The 24,133-nt window shown below is 47.9% G+C and overlaps 1 protein-coding gene across 8 annotated transcripts in view; it reads right to left on the reverse strand.

Annotated features, from left to right (window-relative positions):
* SEMA5B (semaphorin 5B) overlaps positions 1 to 24,133 on the reverse strand; it is a 345,985-nt gene that overhangs the window by 23,086 nt on the left and 298,766 nt on the right. For all 8 annotated transcript variants that reach the window (XM_005279803.4, XM_005279806.4, XM_065561488.1 and 5 more), the window contains 9 exons: positions 21,100 to 21,281; positions 18,168 to 18,311; positions 15,184 to 15,331; positions 13,511 to 13,736; positions 12,532 to 12,750; positions 10,123 to 10,293; positions 9,129 to 9,278; positions 8,303 to 8,347; positions 866 to 1,071 (listed from right to left, as the gene is read on the reverse strand). In XM_005279803.4, coding sequence (XP_005279860.1) covers positions 866 to 1,071; positions 8,303 to 8,347; positions 9,129 to 9,278; positions 10,123 to 10,293; positions 12,532 to 12,750; positions 13,511 to 13,736; positions 15,184 to 15,331; positions 18,168 to 18,311; positions 21,100 to 21,281 — 1,491 coding nt within the window. The remainder of the gene's footprint in view (positions 1 to 865; positions 1,072 to 8,302; positions 8,348 to 9,128; positions 9,279 to 10,122; positions 10,294 to 12,531; positions 12,751 to 13,510; positions 13,737 to 15,183; positions 15,332 to 18,167; positions 18,312 to 21,099; positions 21,282 to 24,133) is intronic.

Here is a 24,133-nt window from a genome sequence, read left to right on the forward strand (position 1 = left end):
TATGGGTACAGGGGTCTGCCTGCATGGAGCTTATTGCAGGATCATGGCCTAAACAGGAAAGACAGACAGACAACATACGCAAAGTGTCAGTGATACGTAACTGCTGGGGAGGAGCAGTTGTTTGTTGTTATAACTTCCAGATCATCCTCCCCACTGTGTTCCTCTGCCCCAAGACAGTCTGCTCCACTCAAAGTCCCTTCCTGCCACCTCAGCAGTCACCATTCACCTGCCTGATCCCTAATCTCATCTATTACCGGTAGACATCATCCTTTACTACCCCAATTTTACACAAATACATGTTTACCGTTGTTTCAGTATTCTCAGTCTTCTCCAACACATTGTCTCCTGCAACTCCTCCATGCATGTATTGCTAATGCTCTCCTTACGAAATACAGATGCCAAGGGAGCATGTTCTTCCTACCTCCTTAAGATCAGATTCCAACACTTCACACACTGAGTAGCCTCATTGATTTCAAAGGAGCTACTCGCAGAGTAAGGAGTTACCCAACATAAATAAGGGTGGCAGAATTCGGTCCTTATTCTGTTGCCCCAGGAACGGCTTCACCGAGTCTCTCCTATTTTTCATTCCCTCAGTGTATTTAAAGAATCTCATCCTGTTTATCTAAATATCACCACTAGCTATTTGTACTTTAAGATTTCCATTTTTCTCTCCATTCCTTCTGCTTCTTTTTATCAAGCCCTAACAATGCTGTCGGGTTATCCTCTTTCTGATTCTTTTATGTACATATATACATTTTATCTATGTATCACACGCACACACATTTATAATTAAAACCATAGCATAAATATATACGTAGGCAGCTGTTATCAATTTGCCAGTGGTGTTTCTGGTAAAGTATCCTACCTTGAATTCCATGGGCGTGTACTTTTCATTCTTGGGGGTTGTGTTGCCTTTGTAATGGAGATGGTTGGGAGTGGTTGGGTGGATAATAGTCGATTCCTGGGACTGCCGCTGACAGCGCTGACAGTACACATAGATCACAAACGTTAAGAGACTGGAACCAAAGAAGCAGGAGACCCCGGTGGCAATCAGATGGATGAGACTAAACCCTGCAAGCAAAACAACAAGTGACGCTCCTTTCAAAGAGCAGCCTTCTTCCTCTCTGGACAAGAGCACAGATACAAATCAGAGCTACATCATCTCGGATTCCATGGGGATAAGTTGCTGAATTGAATGGGTCCATACATTGTTTTCTCAAAGCTCTTTCCCTGTCTCCCCATTCTCTCTCCCTCTATTGATACTGAAACTAAACATTCTGTTAAGCTGACAGCAAAAGAAACGAGGCATACAGACAATACACGTTCGTGGATTCCGAAGCACGAGCATGTCATGGAAATAGGGGGCTACAAAAACTCAGTGTTTTATCCAATGGAAAATAAAAGCCCTCTTTGTTGGCGACCCAAAAATATCCAGTGGGGGAGGCGTATGGGTGGAAGCAGCATGACACATTCCTCCTTTATGTAATCCCCACAGATACGTCGACAATGCAAAAAAACACAAACAAAAAAACAAAAACCCATGGCAGCAAGTCTCAGAGCCTGGGCCAACTGACTCAGCCACGTGGGGCTCCCACTATGGGGCTAAAGAATAGTCGTGTAGACGTTCCTGCTTGGGCTGGGGTCCAGGCTCTGAGACCCACCACCCACCCCACCGGGAACGTCTACACTGCTATTTTTTAGCCCGGAAGCTTGAGCCCCACGGGCCTGAGTCAGTTGATTCAGGCCGAGACTCACAGCTCCAGGACTTTTTTGCAGTGTCCACGTATCCCAAGTGTGCTCAGCCATCTTGTTTGTTGATTTGGCAATTAGTCTCCCCCCACTATCTATGAGGTGTATTAGCAACAGTAAAGAGTGTGCTGGTAGGTGCACAGGAGGGGCCAGTGAAAGGGGGGGAAATGAGACGGAAACAAAATGGGCAGTGGGGAGAAAAGAAAATACCAAGGAAACTGCCTGAAATATTCTTTGATCAAACTTCTCCATGAGCTGCCCAGACAGAATTCCAGGCAGGCCCTGGCGAGGCAGCTATAGTACAAAGATGTCGAAGAGCAGAGCTCTTAACCTCAGGTTTCAAACACTTCCAACACAGCATGTTATCTCCTGGAAGAAGATGCATATCTACAGGCAGGAGAAACCACAGGTGCTGGGAGAGGTAAATGGAGGAAGTCAAATAAACGCTAGGAGAGAGTCATCCTTCATGTTCTTCATTCCAGATTCACCCCAGAGAACCTTTACATGGTCAGGGTATAACCAAACGGCCAACAGCTCTCCACCTTACACAAGAGGAACAGCCCTGACTGGAGTCCATGGCACAACCAGCACTAGCAGATGTAGGAGCGGGGACTGGAAGAGTCTTGCGCAGCACCCAGATGTGATCTGTTTAGTGTCCATCTTCAATCTGAGGCTGCTGCTTTCCAGTCGAAAGAGTGGAGCGATTTGAGGAGAATCAGCAGCGTTAGCCCAAATGTACATTTCTACTGACATTGGTCTGCTACACAATCTTTCCAGGAAGGACGACGTGGGCCACAAAAGTTGAGAGGAACCACTGCACTACTGTCAAGTATCAGGGGGTAGCCGTGTTAGTCTGTATCTACAAAAACAACAAAGAGTCTGGTGGCACCTTAAAGACTAACAGATTTATTTGGGCATAAGCTTTCGTGAGTAAAAACCTCACTTCTTCGGATGCACTGCACTACTGAACATCAACATGCTCACCGCTGAGTGCAACCACTTATGTTCAGAGACTAGCTACCAGAATCTATGGGAGTAACTATGACTCTATGACTGACTCTCTTCAAGTGTTCTACTTGGGGGGATCGGGCTCTTGAGGCATGAAGAAGCAGCTTCGTTGAGGAGGCGGGGGTTGACTCCTCCCAAGCGGCCGGCGCTCCAGCTGGATAAGGAGGTTGCACCTCTCCTCTTGAGGTTTGCTGATTCTCTCACTAATCTGAACCTTTTAGGGGGAAAAGACATGGTTCACCGCTGATCCTCCTAAACAGATCTAGTTACCGGGGCAGCAACAATAGATCCTTAACCTTCCCGCGGTGCCTGCCGGATGCCACTTATATGGTGGTGACCAAGAGGATCTGCTGCCCTGCCCCACAGCGTGACTTGGGCTGAAAAACACCCTGTGGGAGAACACTTTTGTTTGAAAAACAAATATGAATTAGCCGAGCCTTATGGTTTGCAGCAAATTGCCCTTTTTTGCGTAGAGAATGGCGGGGTTCTCTTGAAATTTTACATCTACGGCGACTTAAGTCACTACTGGACTGGAGGTGGCAGGCGCTCTTCGAATGTAAAGGACTGGAAACCGGGACCCTCCAGACCTTGAAAAGATCAGCCTTAGTCTTCGGACACTGCTGCCTAAGAAGGTTCAAATGAACACCGTTCCATGAGGTTCTTTCCCTCATGCGATGTCTTTCTCCATTTTCCCACTGTTCTTATCCAAGCTATCTACCTTGCCTCCTTCATGGGATTCCCGTAATGATTATATTAATCATGCTTGCTGTCACCAGATTTGACGTATGTATTGGATGGGCCATCTGTGAGTGTATTGCATGCTCCAAATAACCCAAAAGAGAACCTGCATGGGTTTGACAAATAGCCCAGGAAAGCCAAAGTATTCATCTGCAGAGGCTGCGGTCTCAACTTTACTGTGTGTGGCATAAGTGACTGTCAGGCAGAGAACGCTAAAATGATGCTTATTCTTGGTCTGCTCAAGATACAGATGTGCCTATTTCTGCCTGTCAGAGGTTGGTGACATTTTACTTTTTGATGGACATGCTTTTCAAATAGAGAATTTCACCCACTAATTTTACTATTTTGCTCTAATCTTTATTTAAAAAAAAAATCCTATAGAAATAGAGTTTAACTGGGAGTTTGATAGGGTTCTATAGAGACTTAATAGGGTTTTATAGTAATTACATGAAGGAATGTACAGAATTGAGTAGACCCATAAAAAATGATTACCTACCTTTCGTAACTGTTGTTCTTCGAGATGCGTTGCTCGCGTCCATTCCATTCTAAGTGTGCATATGCCCACGTGCATAGTTGTCAGAGATTTTTGCCTTATCGGTAAATGTACGGCCAGCTGTGGTGCCCCCTGGAGTGGGATCGGTATATTAGGCGCTCATGGATCGGTATATTAGGCGCCGCCAGCCCTACACCCTCTCAGTTCCTTCTTGCCTGCAACTCCAACAAAGGAGTAGGAGGGCGGGTCATAGAATGGACATGAGCAACACATCTCGAAGAACAACAGTTATGAAAGGTAGGTAACCGTTTTTCTTCTTCGAGTGCTTGCTCATGTCGACTCACAAGGCGTATCCATGGAGGTGGGCTCGGAGTTCACAGACGTGCAGCTTGCAATACTGCTCTACCAAAGCCAGCATCATCTCGGGCCTGCTGGGTAAGCACATAATGCGATGTACGTGTGTGGACAGACATCCAGACATATAGAAGGCTAACGCCCTTCTGACATCCAGAGAATGCAACCTGCGCCTCTCCTCCAACTTAAGAGGTTTAGGGAAGAAGATAGGTAAGAATATGTCCTGACTCCTATGGAACTGTGAGACCACCTTGAGCAGGAAAGCAGCGTGCAGCCGCAGCTGGACCTCATCCTTGTAAAACACTGTCGGGCAGCTCAGAAGTGAGCGCCCTAATCTCAGAGACCCAGCGGGTGGATGTTATTGCAACCAGGAATTAAACCTTCCAGGAAAGGAGAAGGGGACAGCAGGAAGCCAGAGGCTCTAAGGGGGGCCCTGTGAGCTGCGACAGCACAAGATTCTGGTCCCACAGAGGCACAGGGTTCCTGACGTGAGAGTGGAGGTGCTCTAGGCCCTTGAGGAACCTGACCATCATGTCCTGGGCGAAAACTGACCTGCCCTTGAGCAGAGGATGGAAGGCCGAAATAGCGGCCAAGTGGACCTTAACAGATGAAAGGGACAAACCCCGGAGATTAAGATGCAGAAGGTAATCCAAGATGAGCTTGGTGGCTGGACACCCAAAATGGTAGAGTGGCTGTAGAATAAACCTTTCTGCCAAAGAGGTCCAGTTGTTTGGCATCTTTATTTTTCGGTGAGCTACTCACCTATCCATGCCTGTCCCTCTTGTTAACTGTGGACACAACTAGCGACCCCGATAGTGGGTGGGTGTGAAGATATTCAAACACCTCTGTGGGGACATAATACTTCTCTTCTGCCCTTCTGGACACGGGTGGAATCGAAGATGGGGTCTGCCACCGTGTTTAGAACCCAGGGATGGACAGGCAGCTTGATGTGGGCTGGGGTAGGAGACAACATGATGTTGAACAGGTCATCTGACTGCTCCGCCAACTCCTTGATTTCGAGGCTTAAGTTGTTAACCACGCTTTTAAAGAGAGCCTGGTGCTCCTTAAAGTCGCCAGGGGGACTGCCAGTCTGGGAGAGCCCCGCCACCCTTTCGTCTGGCGACGAAGATGACGAGGGCATCGCAGGGGAAGGGGCAGGTTCCCTTTCCCTTTCTGGGGATGGCTCCTTGGGTGGTGGCCCGTTGTGCTGTCCCCACGATGGACTCCACACCCTGTTCCGAATCCAGTGCTGGCGGTGCCGGGAGGTTTTCCGAGGCAGCCAGGGAGGAGTGGTGGAAGCATGGAACCGGCATCATCGGTACTCCCCAAGGGTTCCAACACGGCCACTGGGCAGGCCGCTGGCCCTGCTGCCACCCTGCCGTGCTGGTCTCGCAGGCCGACAGATATTTGGACCCCTTTGGCGATGGGCTGAACCCTAGCTCCGACTCGGACCAGCCCCCTTCCGATGATCACAGTGGGGCTGTGGAGGCCTGCATCTGCCAACTAACCCTTGTCAGAGACCGGTGTCTAGCGGGCGGGGGTTGCCACCTGTCCCTCGAGCGGTACCGGGACAGCGAAGATTGGTGCCGCAATGGTGAGCAATTCCGCACTGGCGGGGACCGATGCATAGGAGACCGCCTAAGCGATAGGCGCCAGCGCCAAGGCGATCTTAGGCGGAAGACTGGCCGGTACTGGAAACGTGGTGCCTCAATTCCGGCATTCATGCCTCGTGGAAGGAGAGCGCGGTGCCAGGACCTGGGCCGTCTAGCCGGTGACCGAGGTTGTGGGACCGGGGTCCTAAGCCGTGGGGACGGAGACAAACGCCTGAGATCCGGGGACCGATGGCGCTCCCCTGCCCTTTGGGGAGGTCCCATGCCCTTGCTTGCCCTTAGATTGCAGGGCCTTAGCCATGTCCGGTGCGAAATCTGTGGTGCCGGCAGGCCCACCAGCTATTTGGCTGCCTGGGCCATCTCGGGCGACAAAGGTCCCCATAGGGGCCAGGATCCCCTACTGCTCCCAGGAGTCGGAGTCACATCCCTGGCTGGTAGGGGGGTCTGACCATAGCAGTATTCCCCTGTAGCTCCAGGGCTGGCCCGGGGCATGAATTAGACCCTTTGCCCAGGGTCCCCTTCCCCTTCTTGGGCGCCACAACTGACCCTACGGATACCAGTAAGGCAAAAATCTCCGTTGACTGTGCATGCGGGCACGCACACACCAAAAATGGAATCGACACGAGCAAACACTCGTAGAAGAATCTATGATTTACTTTTTAAACATTGTATAAAATTCCATAGCAGGCATATAATTTTCTATTATATTTTATAGGATGGTCCAAAAAGTCTACAGAAAGACTATAATTTCCTATTAAATTTTACAGGACTTTTCCATCAGGGCAGTTCCCTCCTAAAAATCCACTTCTACTTTAAACACCCTCGCATCTCATATCAGCATTACAATAGCAAAAACGTAGAAAGAATTAGATGAGTTCAGTGATGTCACACGACTTGCTCTTGTCCAGTTTGCCCATATTGTAACAAATCTGGTGATGGTTCCACGAGGAAGCATGTCTCTTCTGTGATTTTCATTCATTCATTCATTCAGTACAGTAGGAAATCCTTTCTGAAACCTGAAGCTCTTTTACAAACAGCTCCAGCCCTTGAAAGAGCCATCAGATTTTGTGCGTGTTTTCATAGCACCTTGGAGGCAAGAGATTTGGGGTTTTTTTCATAGGCAGCACATCAGTTCCCAAAGGTGCCTTCCCGGTTCATCACTTTTTAAATATTGGTTTTCTCTTCAAGATGCAGCACAAGGAGTTATATTGATTAGCTTCCTTGCCAGATATTGTAAGATGCTAAGTAATAAATAATATTTGACAGTATCAAATATAAATTGTAACTGCAAATAAAATAGCAATGAAAAAAAGACAGTTCAAATTGTCAATAGCAATGCATAATTCTGGAGTGCAAGGATAATCAGGAGCCCCAGAATAGGAGCAGATACCCTACATTATTTGGGCAGAAATAAGTGATGCAGAAATACACTCTTTATATAATTGGTACTGAAGTCATAATTCCACTGACTGCCCTGCAGCCACACACCAAGAAGCTACATATCAAAATACTGATGTTTTATTTGTATTTTTTGTTATCCCTTGGAAGGGAGAGTTGCTCTGCAAGGACCAGAAGTTGTGCTTCATCATGAGGACTTGCTGGTGATTTGTATTTCACAAGAGCTTTGTGTTCACCACCAGTGGAAATCTACCAGAACCCCTGTGTGAAGCTTCTCTGGTACCGTTTTAAAACGTACAAAAAAATCAATAATCCATGTCCCCAGCGGCATTGTAGGGAGCAGTAAGGGCAAGTCACAGAAATCTTGAAAGTCTTCAGAAGACCTTATCAATCTAGAACTTATAGGACCGTGGAGAGGTGAAGTTATTGATTGGATCTTCCAAGTTCTACACATAATGAAGACGCAGCTGCTTGGTAGATAAACAAGAACATGAATGGAAGGGAATGCTTGGGAGGATGACTGTCCACTCTGATCTAACCCATCTTGTCTCTCAAACCTCATTATACTGCGGAAGTACAGTCTGGGATGTTCTACTCATTGAAATGTTCATAGGTGTCTGAAGGATACCTCCCTCCAGACAGCTGGAGTGTCAGAGGAATCTCTCTTCATTTCTCTTGGACCATTTACAAAGTGGGCACAACAAGACAGGCATGTGCTCCCTGCTAATTAACAATGCTGAGGACCCACCCCAAATTCAGAAATAAGTAAGAGTCTTGGAACTGGCAGCTGGACAGAGCAATACATTCTTTCAATCTGACTCAGACAACAAGATTCCATGGGAATTAAGGCTATCAGCAGGATGCGATTTGGGTAGATTAATGGTTTGGTTGATGCTGCCCAGAAAGGAAAAGCCACATTAAGATACAAATAAGATATATAGTTGTACTCTACCTCCACAGTTCGTGCTCTCATCAATGCTCGAGGCCGGCAGGATCACTAAACAAAGAGAAAGCATTGGGGAAAGTTGTCATTTTGCCAACAGTTGCAAATACCCCCTTTGCTCCCTGCAGAAGTTGATTGTGCATTCCACAGCAAGCTGCGGTCCTAAGTGGAGAGATTGGCTGACAACATGGAGCAAAATTTTACAAAGACTCTGTATAAACCCCAACGGCACAAAGGTGCAGCACAGAAAAGAACACTTAGAAGGGGTTCTTCAGTCTAAAATTGCTAAATATTTGCACAGGGGACTCAAATTCAACTGACACAAAGTCTCAGGTTCCAGGTGTTCATGAACCTCAACCTGTCAGCAAAACTACACCCGAAGAGCCATCAATGCCCTCTCCCCTCCCCACATCAGCCCTACAAGCCCAGACGCCTTGCCCCTGTGGGATGTTTCCCCTGAGGTGTCTGAATGAACAAAATTCCAGTCGCCAACATTCACAAAACGCTAGGGTTCATTTAATTAACGCCTCATGAACTGCACCCTGCAGGGTTTAATGGCTCCAATTCAAATTAAGCAGCTTAATTTACTGTAACTATAAACAGCATTGCCTTATGGGAGAGCTGAGCTGCCACATCCATTTCATGCACAAGGTGCTGTATGTTACGGAGGGGTTTTTCGAAGAGGTCTGCAGGCGTGTGATACGCCATTGCCATGATTTCTAGTGGCATCCAAACGCCTTAGGCAGCTCTAGACATTGCAGCCTATGTTGACTGACAGTCATTCCTCCTAAGAGAAACCTGCTTTCCTTGCCCTGGGGGGCTATGCTGCACCTACCGGGAATCTCGTTGTACAGGCAGTCTTGGTACTGCGTGCTGTTTCCGACGCACTGGGATGATTCTGGATTGTGCATCTCGCAGTAACGGCTGCGATACTGGATCCCGTCTTCGTTGCACAGGCTCCACTCTGACCAGTCCGACCACCCACCTTAAACCCAACCAGTCTGAAATCAGGAATAACGCACACACAAGGCTGCCACGGTGGAGGGCAGGGGGAAGGACGACACCCATACGATCCCAACTTCCCCAGTGTTTGGGGGCGTCTGAATCCTGATTCCAGTGCAGGCCCATCTCTAGTATGGCGCACAACAGGGAGCCTTCAGGGGGCTGGATTTAATTCCCTCAATATAATCAACATTACCACTGTGCAACCTAAGCGTCACGCTACTCCAGTGAGTGCAAAGCAGCCTGACGGCTGACTTAGCCAGCCCCAGAAGGAAAACCCAGACTAGGGGGACCCTCCTGGGGCTCAGAGTGGGCATAAAGGCTCCTGGATCAGCCCTCTTCCTGTAGTGGCACAGAAGCTGGCTGGAGTTTTGTTCTAGCTGCCATAATGCCCTCGTGGGGGGCTGCTGGCAGTCAGCATAACTTACTGCAGCCTGAGGGCTGCTCTAATGTCCTACTAGCCACCAGCCCAGCATGCAGCCAACTCAGGGTCAGGGGAGCATAAAAGTGGCTTCAAACCACCTCTGCACCCTTTTCCCATCTACCCGTCAAGTTGTGATGTGAGCTCCTCACCCATTCTGTGTAGCACAACACAGGGAAGGAAAATCCCTTGTCACCTGCACAGGCTGCGACTTCGGAGACTTCTCTTGCAAATGTCTCTCCTCAAAACTGATCTGCTTTTTCAATTATTTTAAATGGATCAGCTATCAACAAGATTTTGGCTGGCTGGCTCTAGAATACCAGGCCATGCTCTAGTGAACAAGTTAAGAGGAAGGTGATGCATTTCATTTTAAGAATAGGGTGTCTATTCCTAAATAATCTGCTACCTTTGCAGGCGTGTGTGTTGCAGAGCGCCTCCTCGGTGTGCAGGCCAATGCAGATATCCTCTCCGCTGGACGGCGCTGGGTTGGTACAGGTGCGGGTACGCTGGTAGTGTCCTCCCCCGCAAGTTGCTGAACACTGAGACCAAGGGGTCCAGCAGGACCATGAACCTTTTACTGAGGATCAGAAGAAATAAAAGAGAGAGACACACTGGCTTTTATTTCTCTTTCTCTGATGAACCTCGGGGGACCAATTGAGTCTCGACCTCTTAGGCAGCCCAGCCCAACCTAACGAGCACTTTCTGTGCCACTAGGAATAGAGATTTCCTGGTGCAATGTCCATGCCCGACAAAGGACAACTTAAACCAACAACGAGGTTAAATATGTTATATATACTCCATAGATGCTGAATCAAACATATCTGTTATTCAGCCAGAGGGAACCCTGTATCTTAGACTGCTCTAAAGGAAACAATTCTTTTTCATGTTTCTTTGTTCTTACACATATAGAATATAGCCACGTTCATAATCTATTATTTATCTATTTCCTGACAAGGCCCACTTCACCTACGAGGAGGCTGAACTACCTAGATTTCTTGGAAACAAATAGCTGCTACAACCCAAACATTTTTAATGCAATAATTAGTCTTTGAGTTTGCGTAGATTTCAAAGTGCTTTACTAACAGTGAGTCTCAGCACACCCTTGTGAGAGGTGTAGATCAACCCCTTTTACAGACTGGAGAACTGAAGCACAGAGAAGTTACTTGACCCGAGGTCACGCAGCCAGTCAATGGCAAAGCTGAGAATGGAACCCATAAGTCCGGGCTCACAAACCCATATTCTGGCTACTAGACATTCTTCCCCTTTTTCTCATATCCATGTTCCTTTCCTTTAAATGTGATTCAGTGCAACATATACCGGTATATTTATACACACAGAGAAAGAAGGAGGGAGGCATAGATAAACCGATATAAGAACCATGCACTCAAAACAGTGTGCAATGAATCACTGCAAAAAGTAAAAAAGAAAAGCTGTGCAGGGTGCACAAAAGGGCACAACCGTTAGTGAAAAGTCACTGGGATGTTCCAAAATAGGAGTAAAAGCCATCTTTGCAGAGTTCAAATTTTTAATTTTTATGGGCCACGTGGCTCAAATTTTGTCACTCTCATTGTGCTCAGACCATTATGTTCACATCTCTCCTGTCTAAAAATGGCAGCTTTAGCTTTAGGGTTGCCAAGCCTCCAGGACTGTCCTGGAGTCTCCAGGAATAAAAGATTGATCTTTAATTAAAGATTATTGTTGTAGGATGAAACCTCCAGGAATACATCCAACCAAAATGGCAACACCATTTAGCTTCGCCTTTGATATTTTAAAATATAAGAAATATAATAAATGATACTGCTCATAATGATACTTAGCAGTTATAGTGATTTCACCCCTAGGGCATAAAGTGTTTCACAGGAAGTGGCTAAGTATTGTTACTGTTCAGTGGTGAAGTGATGGCTGAAATTGTTTCTACAGGGTGAAGAGGAGTGGAGTGGGGAGAGTCCATGGACTACGAGTAAGGCCCTACTTAATTCGCAACACTGCGGAAATTGTGGATCCCACAATATTAGGCTTCCCCTGCAATGTTGACAGTGGGAGCCCCGTCCGAACCGGTGGCCGACAGTGGAAGCCCCTGCTCTTAGCCCAGGGTTGCTGCTCTCAGCCCTGGGGTGCCGACAGCGGAAAATCACAGAAAGAATAATGGACCTTATTACCACAAACCATAAGATCCATTACTACTTTGATACGATTCTCCATGGCTTGTCCGCAAGTCAGTAACAATTTTTTGACAATCATCCCGCAATTCAAGTAGGGCCTTCACTTTGAGTACTATTCTGGACCAGAAGTGCAACAAAAACACGAGGACAAACTCGAAAACCAGGTAACCTGGCACGAATACTCCCTGCTGGCCGTGCAGGAAATGCTAAGTGATGTCAGGAGGAAATGCCCATGGTGAATACAGTACATAAGCAGGAGAGGCGGGAAGTGTTCACACACAAAAATTGCCACAACAAGCATCTCTATGCAGTAGTAACCCACATTTGTTGTCCTCTCACCGGGGTAAGGGCACCACACTGCCCTCTGTTGGATGGAGCACTATGCCTGCACAAGTGTGTGTTAGTCACCCTCTAGTGGCTAGAAAAATGGAAATTAAGCTACAGTGCTGCTCTCTAGAGCATGTTGGTACGTCGCTCTCTAGGGACGACAGAGGGCATAAGGCATAGCACTGAAGTGTGCATGTATCACAGGCTGCCCAAAGCTTATTTAAATACCTTCAAAAAAGTGATACAAGTTAAAAACAGACATTTAGAATTATTGAGTCTTCATGAGAAGAGCACATAATTTTGTGGCGGAAAGAAATTATTTTTACCTGGGCAGGGATGTGGGTTACAATCTTGGTATTCCATTGCTGACCCCACGCAGGGGAGGCCACCATTTTTCGGCTCTGGGTTTGTGCATGTTCTCTTCCGGATCCGAAAGCCCAATTCACAGTCCCTGGAACACGATGACCAGGCCCCCCAAAAGGACCAGCCCCCATTGATAATCCGTGCAGAGGTCTTACCAGTCTTTAGAAGATCGTCAACTAGAGCTTCAAGAAGCACAAATAAGACACAAAAGTGTTAATTTTGGGGCAGGGCTTTGGCTTGGAAACAAACTCATTCCATATTCAGGCTCTGGGGAGGAATTCTGTGGAAACTGCATCCCCCAGCGGTGCTGGAAACCCAGTGCCAACAGCGTGGCTCGACTGCTCCAGAGTGAAACCGAAAGGGAAATGCAAGGGAGCAATCTGGTTTCCCTGTGCAAACCCAATGAAGTGAAAAACCAAACCCGCAATATCACAGGGGCAACAAACTGACGAGGGCCAGACTGGGCCTGAAAAGCACTGACCTGTGCCACAGGCAGCACAGAAGTTCTCTGCCCCATAGGCAGCACCAGGAGGATTTGTGCTTTCCCCTTGGGCCTGCAGAACACGCAGTGGGAGCGTACATGCCACACCTCGGGATGTCCCTCCCCGCTAGAGAGAACGGGTGAGGCTACACCCCCACCTGCAGCATCTCAGCCCCCTGCGGGCACTAGGAGGAAGCAGTCACTACACTCCCATAAGCACAGGGATTAAGACTGTGTCCCCTTGAGTGCAGGGGAACAAATGCTCCTTGCAGCCTCCCTGCCTGGTGCTCCCATGCTAGGGCCAGTGACAGTTGGGTCTAGAGACTCTTGCCATCCCTGCAGTATGTGATGGTGTCAGAGCACAGGTCAGCGTTTATTCCTGACTGCGCCCCCCTTTCACCACCACAAAGGATGCAAAGCAGAGCTTGGCCTCGGGCTCTGGGCGAGCCGGCGGGACGTACAGTCGGTATCACAAACCGCCGAGCCGTCATTGGGGCAGAACCGACTCTCCGTCTTCTTCCTCCCAAACTGCAGCTCGTGAGGATCAGCCAGCTGGGCGCGGCAGGTGTAGCGGAAGCGCTGTTCTTGGCGGGCTCCATTCTGGGTGAGGTTCACGGGCATCCAGGGGGTCCAGGGCGTGTTTCTGCGCACCTCTGGGCAGCCCTCTGGATTGCAGGTCTTGTATTCCTACCAACCAGGAAAATCACTTCTCGTTACTCCCAACTTGCTTAGGGATGAGCTTAATGACTATAACACGTCTGCAGCACAGCTAAGAGGCAGGAATTCCTTTACACTCAAGAAACCAGCACGAAAACACATGGCTCTAAGAAGGCATGCACCTGCATCACCCTGAGTGCTCCAGATACAATTCACCCCCATGCAGAAGGACAGCATGATCCAGAGGGATTAACTGGGAGTTAACTGGTGCAGAGGCCTCATACAGGTCTTCGGCATGGGATGAATTTCACTCACTGACTTGTGGCCTATGTCTCCTTTCTTTGTTTTTGTTTCTTTGCCGATTGCAAGCTCTTCGGAGCAGGGAACAGGTCTTTGCACACATTTGGACAGTGCCTAACACATTTTGGGCAGGGCCACAATGCAAGTAATAAATGAAATAAATTATACCAATAGTAAATCTCTGGCTGTGAACAGCAGTGGGACAATCCTGAAAGTTAAATCTACAGAAGCGCATGGCCCATCATTGAAGTAAAAGCATTAGCCCAATCTCCAGCACTTTATATTCCAGTCGTGGCACTGTTTACTTCTGAAGAGGCTTTTAGAAAACCTCTCTTTTGATTTGGGTTTCTGACATACACGGTGAGGGCGATGGGCCATATAGGTCCTCAGTCTAGGTCTGAGTTCCTACTGACATTTGTAGAGGTTCTGTATGGGTGGATAACATGGTGGTCCTGGATTCTGACAACCCCATCACCACCATGTTACAGGATGAATTCCAATGAATAACACTGAGTTCCTGTTTTTTAAAACGAATAAGGGAATTCCTTCTGGCAAGGGGATAAGAATATTCCTGCTTCAGGACTTTATATGACTCTAGAGTAGATGCCAAATGGCTTGTGAACAACATCAGAGGTCCCTGATCAAATCTGCTTACACATAGGAAAATCCTTCATAAAGAAAAACCTTTCTAAAACAAACTAATTCAAAATAGTGTGCACCCATCAGCTGACAAACTGCGGAGAAATACAATGGAAATGTTAACCAGTGCATCACCGGCAGGCTGATTAAATACACCTTCTATTGTCAAATGCGCGTGAGGCCCATTTCTGTGGTATGTGCAGGGCTCCCGCTAACTGCAGGAGGCTCCTCCACGGGAGTGAGATGTAAAGGAAAAAAAACTGCTGGAACGCTCTCAGTTTCCCAGACAAGCGAGGGCAAAAGGCCTGATCGAAAGCCAACTGATGTCAGTGTAAAGATACCCCTCCCTCCCTCCACCCCGGAATCAAGTTCCATGAGCTTTGGCTACCTCCCAATATAGAATGAATCCACTGACCTACCATTCTCCCCATCTCGCCTAGCAGAAGTTGCTCCTGGCATTTTTTACTAGCACAAAAAATGAAAAAATAAACACGAGCTCCCTTGTAGGCTGAATACAATGCCAGTAAATAATACATACCACAGCGCAGCCCGGGCAGGTGTTGCCATTCTCGCAGGACCTCTGCCTGGAATGTATCCCTCCACCACAATTCGCACTACATTTATTCCAGGGGCCCCACGAAGACCAAAATATTGGTAATGGGCATGGACTGTTCTCGTTGCAGAATCTGAAAGAGTGTGGGCAAAGCACATCAGAGAATCCCTGTCACTTACTAGAGGCATCCGAAGGACAGAGGGATATGGGCTTTAAATGCCACCCCCAAAGCAGGATCACAGCCATTACATACGTTTTGGGTGAAATTCATGTGCCACCGAAGTCAAACTCAAGGGAAGTGTGGGCTTTGCTGGCATGCCACACAGGAGTGAATTTCACACTTGGCACTTCACCCAAGGTGGTTAACCATTTAGGGGGAGATTTGCTAACAAGCTCGGCACCCACAGTCAGGGGCACATTTTCAAAAGAGTTCAGCTCTCCTTTGGATAGCAAAATCAATCTGATAGATTTTCAAAAAAGCCATACCCCCAGCCCACATGTGTCATAATGGCAGACGCTGGGTGCTGAGCATTCTGGAAATCTGGTCCTTATTTTAGGTGCCTAAATGGGAGGGGAGCGCTTCAATCTGTCCCCAGTTACAGGTGCTGAGCCCTTGATAAACTTTCGAATCGCACAAAACTAAATACCCTTGCCCCGCTCCTGCCCCGCCTCTTCTCTGAGGCCACACTCCCACTCACTCCATCCCCCCTCCCTCTGTTTCTCGCTCTCCCCCACTCTCACTCACTTTCACCGGGCTGGGGCAGGGGTTTGGGGTGTAGGAGGGGGCGAGGGCTCTGGCTGGGGCCAGAAATGAGGGGTTCAGGGTGTGGGAGCAGGCTCAGGGCTGGAGCAGGGGGTTGGGGTGTGGGTGGGGATGAAGGTGCTGGCTGGGGGTGTGGACTCTGGGGTGGGGCCAGGGATGAGGGGTATGGAGTGCAGAAGGGGGCTCAGAACTGGAGCAGGGGGTTGGGGTGCGGGAGCGGGTGAGGGTGCAGGCTCTGGGAGGGAGTTAGGGTACAGGAGGGGGTTCTGACCTTGGGCAGGGGGTTGGGCTGCAGGAGGGGGGTTCAGGGAAGGGGGTTCAGGGTGCAGGCTGCAGCTGGGCAGCGCTTGCCTCAGGCGGCTCCCCATCGGCGGCACAACAGGATTAAGGCAGGCTCCCTACCTGCCCTGGTTCCACGCAGTTCCTGGAAGCAGCTGGCATGTCCAACTCCTAGGCAGAGGGGCCAGGGCGCTCTGCACGCTGCCCGCACCTACAGGCGTTGCCCCTGCAACTCCCATTGGCCACAGTTCCCGACCAATGGGGAGCTGTGGAGCTGGTGCTCAGAGTGGGGGCAGCGCATGGACCCCTCATGGCCGCCCCTGCACCTAGGAGCTGGACATGCCGTCCGCTTCGGAGAGCTGTGCGGAACCAGGGCAAGCAGGGAGCCTGTCTTAGTTCCGCTACGCTGCCAACCAGACTTTTAGTGGCCCGGTCAGCAGTGCTGACCAGAGTCGCCAGGGCCCCTTTACAACCCAGGGTTCTGGTCGAAAACCAGACACTTGGCAACCCTATGACAAACTGCTCTTTTGAAAATCCCACCTTTATTGATGTTTGGAACACAGGTAACTAGTGTTTGAAGTTGGGCTGTACCTAAAAGCAGATTAATGTTGTTTCATGTTTCCTTTTAAAAAGGGAACATCATTTTTGTTCAACTTCTGAATCAAACTCCATCTGAATTTTAATCACTTCAGTCTTTAAACTTAGAGCACAACTGACATGCAGTCTTTAAAGTTCCTTTTGAATGGCCACAAATCAAGCCAAACATGAAGATGTCCAGAGTCAAGAAAGTGAAATGAATTACCCTTTGCACAGTGAAAAACACAGAGAAACCTGTCTTAAGTCACTACTCAAGAGACCAGCAAAAATCTGCAGCCAAGTAGAAATGGCCTTTAATGAAATGTCAAAGCTAGAAACCACATGGGGATACTTTAAAGCATTTGCTTAAAGAGTGGCTGGACTCTGAGAAGTGATTCTGTGGAAAACGTATTGTGCATTCCAAATTTATTGTCTTTCACTGATTCCAGATCAGATTTCCTCAGTTTTCAAGTAAAAACAGTTTTTTCTCATGCCCAACCCTGCAAACTCAACCTAAGATCTGAAAGTCAAACTGGGTCCTTTCTTTTTCGCACATAATTACCATTAACACTGACCTAACGGAGTGAATTGGAGTTGTAATTAAGGTGCAACTGATGTGTACGCTGACTAGAGTGTATGTACACCACTGCCCTCTAGTGGGTGGAATCAGAACTGCTCAACTGAGTATCCTAGGCGTTATACTGCTAATAGAGATTCTCTTTTAGCACAAGAGATAGGATCATCTGTGTTTGGGGCAAGAAGATGTCAGTTCTATCCCTGCTACTACGGCGAAGTTCTGAGAAATCATGGCATGCAGCACGGTGGTAACTGAAGTCTTAGGGCTTGTCTTCACTACCAGGGAGATCAACGCTGCTGAGTGTCGATTTAGCGGGTCTAGTGAAATCGATGGCAGAGCGCTCTCCGGCCAACTCTGGTACTCCAGCTCCCCGAGAAGAGTAAAGTAAGCCGGCGGGAGAGCATCTCCCGTCGACACAACGCAGTGAAGACACCGCGTTAAGTCAACCTAAGCTACGTTATTTATGTAGCTGGAGTAGCGTAACTTATGTCGACCCACCCCACTAGTCTAGACAAGGCCTTAGATTTTCTCAGCTTTGTTACAATATAGAGGATGGTCAATGTGGGTGAGCTAATGCATCTTAATTCTGGAATTCCCTCACTTCTATGTGCTTGACTGATCAGCCCTAACACTGCATTAACACTAGCTCTTAGCGTTTCATCTACGTTAACTTCAGACCCATCCTTCCCGCTGCTACATATTTATAACCTTGAAAGTGAATGCACTGCCCTGGATGAAACACCCTTTAGTGTTTGGGCTGTGAATGCCTCTTACCGCTCTTCTCTGCTCTGTCCCACACAGACCCTGCCCCCATACCGCGGAGCAGGGTTGCTGCACGATCTCTGACGGACCTGAAAGCCAATCCCACAGGAGGTGCTGCACTGGGCCCAGGCGGACCAGGGTGTCCAAGCTCCATTTCTGACAGAGAAAAGGGAGGGGGCAGATGAGAAAACAGGCTATTTGGGTTAATTACAATTCTTCCAGTTTCATGCTATACTCAAAGGCTTAGGCTGTAAAGTTCCTAAGGGGCAGCTCCACTAAATCACTGGGATACATTAGTTCTAAAAAGGCTCACTTCACTTCAGCCAGACCCAAGCGATAGGCCCCAAGTTAGGACTGAGATTTTCAGAAGCATTCAACCTTGGCCTAACTCCGTTCCCACTGAAGTTGATGGCAAAGCTCCCATTGACTTCAAACAAAGCAGAGTTAAGCCAATGCTGGACAATTTGAAAGTCCCACCTGCGGATTCTCTGAGTTTTCTGTGATGTTACTGTTGATGATTTCCCTTTCCCTTCAATCCCATTCCTCTGCAAGTCTCATTGACCAATCCCCTCCAATATCTCTTTACCTTCCTCCTCTAGTCAACATGCTCACACAACAGCAGACCCCAACATTTGCATGTTAAAACCCAACCCCCATTGCATGAACTGGTCCTCCCACTAAATGGGATTCAGGTGTGGTGGGTCCACAAAACCAACTCTGACAATGCCCAGGAGTTGGGAAAACTACCCCTCTCCATCGAGGGCACGCTGACACTACAGATTTGCTATAACTTGCGTTGCTAACTCAGGATTTTATCACGAATCCTGTGATATTTGGCAAATAAAAAACCCCAACATTTATTAATTTAAAAAAAATCTCATGATTTTTAACCCCAATCACAATTTTGGGGGCCTGATGTATGATAGGGGTTGGTAACACTACTAGATCATAAATCTCAATAAGACCAGGGGACAGAAGAATTAGATTACGGTCTTTCATGTGCCACAGATTCTCATCTCAGACTGAGCCACCAGATAGGCAACTATCTCTCTCCCTGAAGACCTCATATCAATGTGTTCCTGTTTCTAGTCCAGTAATCTCATTTTGTAAAAAATGCCACTTTCTGATGTCTACTAAAGAAACGACTCAGGTGCTCTCCTGTTACAGCCATGCTCGAAAGCTGAGCTGGAAAACAGATGTTACTTTTCAAAACCTTTACTGAACTAATAACACTGCTGGCAACACGTGCGTTTTAGCCTGGCACCAATCATGGTACAGGATGAAAGTTAAAACCCAAGTTGCCCTGAACTTTTTTGTGTTCGTTATCAGCTCTTACCTTCTCTGAGCAGCCTGACTTCAGAACAGTGCTGGATATCCCCTCCTCCCCATATAGGTGAAGGAATGAAAGATCCTTTTACATGAAAATCTTACTCTTCCATGTTTTAACCCACCTCTCACCTGCCAGTCCTCAATCCAGTAGGAGAGGTTTTACGCAAAATCTTAAAAGGGAAAAACACTACAAGGAGGATTTTTGTTGCTGTTGTAGCAGGAAAAGAAAATATATACAAAAAATATTCCTCATAAAAATAACACTTCCTGCCATCAGGTGATTTGTATTCCAAGTGGAGAGGAGTCTCAATGGCAACAAAAAGTTTCCATTTTCAGATTTCCAACTCCTGCTTTCTAATAAAACTCATCTTTAAACATCCTGCTTTCTCTCTGAGGAAACATCCCAATGGCATATGAAGTCAATTAAAGGAAATTCTAGGGCTTACGTGGATGTAGGATGACCAGATGTCCCTATTTTTCAAACCCTGCTGCCTTCCTATGTTTTATGATGGAATATGTATTTCAGCCACTTCTTACAGGCTGTTCCCACCACTGTTCCCGCTGGACCAGAGCCTATAACGTGAGCGATCCTGAAATGCTTGTCCCTCTAGTGGGCCTGACATCAGTCACGGACAGAAAGGGTCACCTCAATACCAGGCAGCAGAGCAGTGGCAGGAATGGCTGGCTCTGCTGGGTAGGCAGCACAAGGAGGTGAGGCCTACTCAGTCTGAGGAGTGTTTAAAGAGGGGCTGAGGTAGATTAAAGCTATATAGGATCCCGATTCAGGAAAGCACTCAAACACAGGCCTAAACCGAGCTCTATTAGGGCTAGGGTGACCAGACAGCAAGTGTGAAAAATCGGGACAGGGGGTGGGGAGTAATAGAAGCCTATATAAGAAAAAGACCCAAAAATCGGGACTGTCCCTATAAAATCGGGACATCTGGTCACCCTAATTAGGGCAGCACTTAAGCACAAGCTTCACTTTAAATCCACGATTAAGTCCCACTGATTGCAATGAGACATAAGCAAGTCCTGTCCTGAATAGGGACGCTTTCCTAGGTCTGCCCTTGTCTCATGCCGCCAGCCGGCACCAATCCCCTACGTGGCGTGATGCTGATGGTTCACTAACTCAGGGACCCCGGCACACAAAGGAGGCACCTGAACTCTCCCATGCAATATACTGTCTCTCAGCCCCTTCCATTTGGCCACACTTCCAAGGCCAGAAACACAACACTAGTGTGCTTAGCACATTTTAATCTTCACAGCACTGTTCAGTCGTTACCTAAATAAGCCTCCTGCCACTGCACTGTCGTCTCACTATTCCCACTGTACAGCAGGGGGAAAGTGAGCCCCAGAGAGGCTAAGTCCAACATTTTCCAATACATCCGCTCACTTGGAGGCCTCTCAGTTTTTGGGGGCCTCACTTGACACACATTCAGCCTGTTTTTCAGAGGAGCCGAGTCCCTGCAGCTCCTATTGACTTTAACTGGAGTTGCTCCCACTTACCCCGTGGGCCAAATGTGGCCCAGAGACAAGACGATACCAGTGGAAACATAGGTGAGGAGACCAGACATTTAGGAACCACCCTGTTCCCTTCCCAGCCATGCAGCAGTACCTTGAGCAATTTGCAATCTCGATCCTGGCCCCTTCGCAGCCGCGACCCCCGCAGCGAGGGCGAGGGCTGTCACAGGACCGTGACCTGCACATACAAGAGCCTGTGCTGTCCCCATCCGAATGCTCACATGGTTGCCACGGGGACCAGGGCCCCAGTCTCCCATTTGTCGTCAGGTTTTTCACCTAATTTAAAAAAAAAGAAAAGAAAAAAAAGAAGTGACTACAGAGAGTTTACATTACTGGAGACAGCACCACAATAGACATGGCAAACAAAGCTGCTGAGAGGATTAAGATGCAGCTTAGACAGGAGCTGTCTGTGCCTGTGAGCGGGATTCAAAAGCTGGGGTTATTTTCAGACTATGCTGAGCCAATATTTACCCTCAGAATTCCACCCTGCATACCTAACATGCGTATACAAGCAGCAAAGCTCCCTCAGGCTACTACCGCATCCCAGAAGAGCATTGTCTGCCTCTCTCACAAAACTGCCACACCTTCAGATATCATCTCACACCGCCTCAGCCTTTAAAACACCACCACATTTTGTTGTTATCGTTATTTATTTGTCTTACCCTAGCACCTGGGAAGCTGAGTCATGGACCAGGAGCCCACTGTGCTAGGTCTTGTGCAAGCACAGAACAAAGACACAGTCCCTGCCCCAAGGAGCTTACCATCTGAGGAGAAGACAAGAGACAACAGGTGGATATGGACAGACGGGGAGTACAAGTGAGCAATGAGACAATATTGCGCAGCATGATAGGCAGTAGGTACTGCCCACTAGCAGCCTAACCACTGTCTTCCCGTGTTCACAGTCCAAAACTCCACCGTTTACTAAAGTACTGCTGCAATGTTTGAGACTATTGCCGTCAAATTTATTATTTACTATTTATATTACTGTAGCATCCAGCTGAGCTCAGAGCCCCACTGCAGGAGACAGCCCCTGTCCCAAGCAGCTTCCAATCTATTTAGATAACATAGGCAGAGGAGGGGAGATGAAACAGACACACAGAGGTAAGTGAAATGACTTGCTCGAGGTCATACAGCAGGTTAATGGGAAAGCAAGGAATAGAGCACAGGTCTCCTGTGGCCAGTCCAATGCCTTATCTAGTAGGCTGTGTCACTCATCTCCAGAAAACTCAAATATATTCAGCTTTGGGGTAACTGCTGTCTTTTCATTCTGTGTTTGTACAGCACCTAGCACTCTGGCCTCCTGCTCTGTGACTCGGGGATTCCAGGCATTACAACACAAATAAATAATAAATAATAATAATAAAAGATCAGGGTAATCATGCAAGTGCAAAAAACTGGAATAAGGGGAAGTTTCAGGCTGGGATTGAGATGTGTGAGAGGTGGGGTGTCCGTATCTGCTCATGCGATGCCTGGCTTGCTGTTAGTCTCATGCTTTCAGGATCGCTAAATTATCCTACAAAAGAAAAATAACCTTGCATGTTGGTCATGATTTATACTTAAAACAAAACAAAACAAAACAAAAACAAAAAATCCAGGCACAATTACTTAAACAATCTTCCTATTGAAATTAATTCTACAACCATTCCTATCCCCTCCCACCCCTCTCGCTCTCTTTCTTTTGCTACAGGAAGTTGCCCATCTCACAGACGCTCCTATGTGATGCACAGGCGTAAGGTCACAGAATTCTAGTGCAAAGTGAAGCCAAGGGCCTTGCGGAAGAGAAATGAGTTTGCGGAGCCCGGTTGCCTATAGGGGAGGCAGTGTGGCACCCTAGCCAGCTATGGGAGGAAGTGTAGAGGCCCTAGAGGTGCCAGTGAGATCCATTGGGTTCCCAACGCCACTTCCTGAGGATGTGCAATTTGTGTGTTGTCTTGAGCCTACAACTCCCTTACAGCTTCCACAGAGACAGCCAAACCTGAAGGGCTCTGTGGTGGGACATGTCACCTGGAGCTGTTCCAGAACTGTGCTTCTGCAATATGGTCAAAGTGAAAGGAAACAGACTCGCCATGTGTCAGGCATCTCCTGTGACATTTGTACTTCCAGACCCAATCCCAACCCCTGGCCCCATTCCCACAACACCCAGCCACAGGGTCGGCTCTCGGAAACTGACAACCTCTGCACCTCTCTCCTCTGGCTGCTCCCTGCTTCCGGAGCAGCAGAGAGGGACGGAGGCAACAGCAGTGCCACTCAGGCAGGAGTGCAGGGGCACATGGAAGGAAGTGCCTCATGCCTCCTCTGCCACCCAGCAACTGCACCTCCAGCTGCCCCTGGTTCCTGCCCTTTCTCATGAGGTATGCAAGGAATACGGTCCTGCACAAAACCCTGCAGCTATAGTGAAACTGCCAATAAAGACAAGATGGAAATTGGTCTTTGTGTCTCATTCCAAGAATGATAAGAACGGAATAGACTGGGGCCCTGGCTAACATCTCGGGCCCAAGTACTGAGCCAGATACAGCCGCAAACAAAACCAACATTGTCATGCTTAATGTTTATCCCTCTACAGCTTCAAAGAGCTCTACGATCATTCTGAACTAGCCGTCACTACCCGGTGACGTTCACATCTTTTCCTCAGCGCTACAGATGAGGAAACTGAGGCACAAAAAGGTTAAGTGACATGTCTGAGGCCACACACTGAGTCAATTGTAGAATCGGGAGTAGAACTCTCTCACTCCTCCTCCCCCGTCTGGCCTTATGTTAAGCTTTAACTAGGCACTTTTGAGAGCTGTCATCATCCCCCTCAGTCCATCTAACAGCCTCAGCAACCCGCAGCAATGACATGGAAGTAATTTAGATCTGTTACTGTGCTCGTCATATTGTGGCTAAGGGGTTTCAAGCATCTGTTGCAAACCTTTGTTTTCAACACATTGTCATTCAGCAGCAAAAATTCATTCTGGGTTGAAGGTTACCAGGCAAGATGTCCCAAAGGAGGACATTATTTATTTTTGGTTGATTTTGTGATTTTAAATACAGACGTAAAATTAATACAGCGTGGGTGTTACAAAATTAGAAAATTAAGAGAGCTACTTTCGAACATTTGATTCTGGATTATCATTTTTTCTTTTCTTGCT

The sequence above is a fragment of the Chrysemys picta genome, chromosome 11 (genome assembly GCF_011386835.1).
Source record: "Chrysemys picta bellii isolate R12L10 chromosome 11, ASM1138683v2, whole genome shotgun sequence".
Taxonomy (NCBI): domain Eukaryota; kingdom Metazoa; phylum Chordata; order Testudines; family Emydidae; genus Chrysemys; species Chrysemys picta.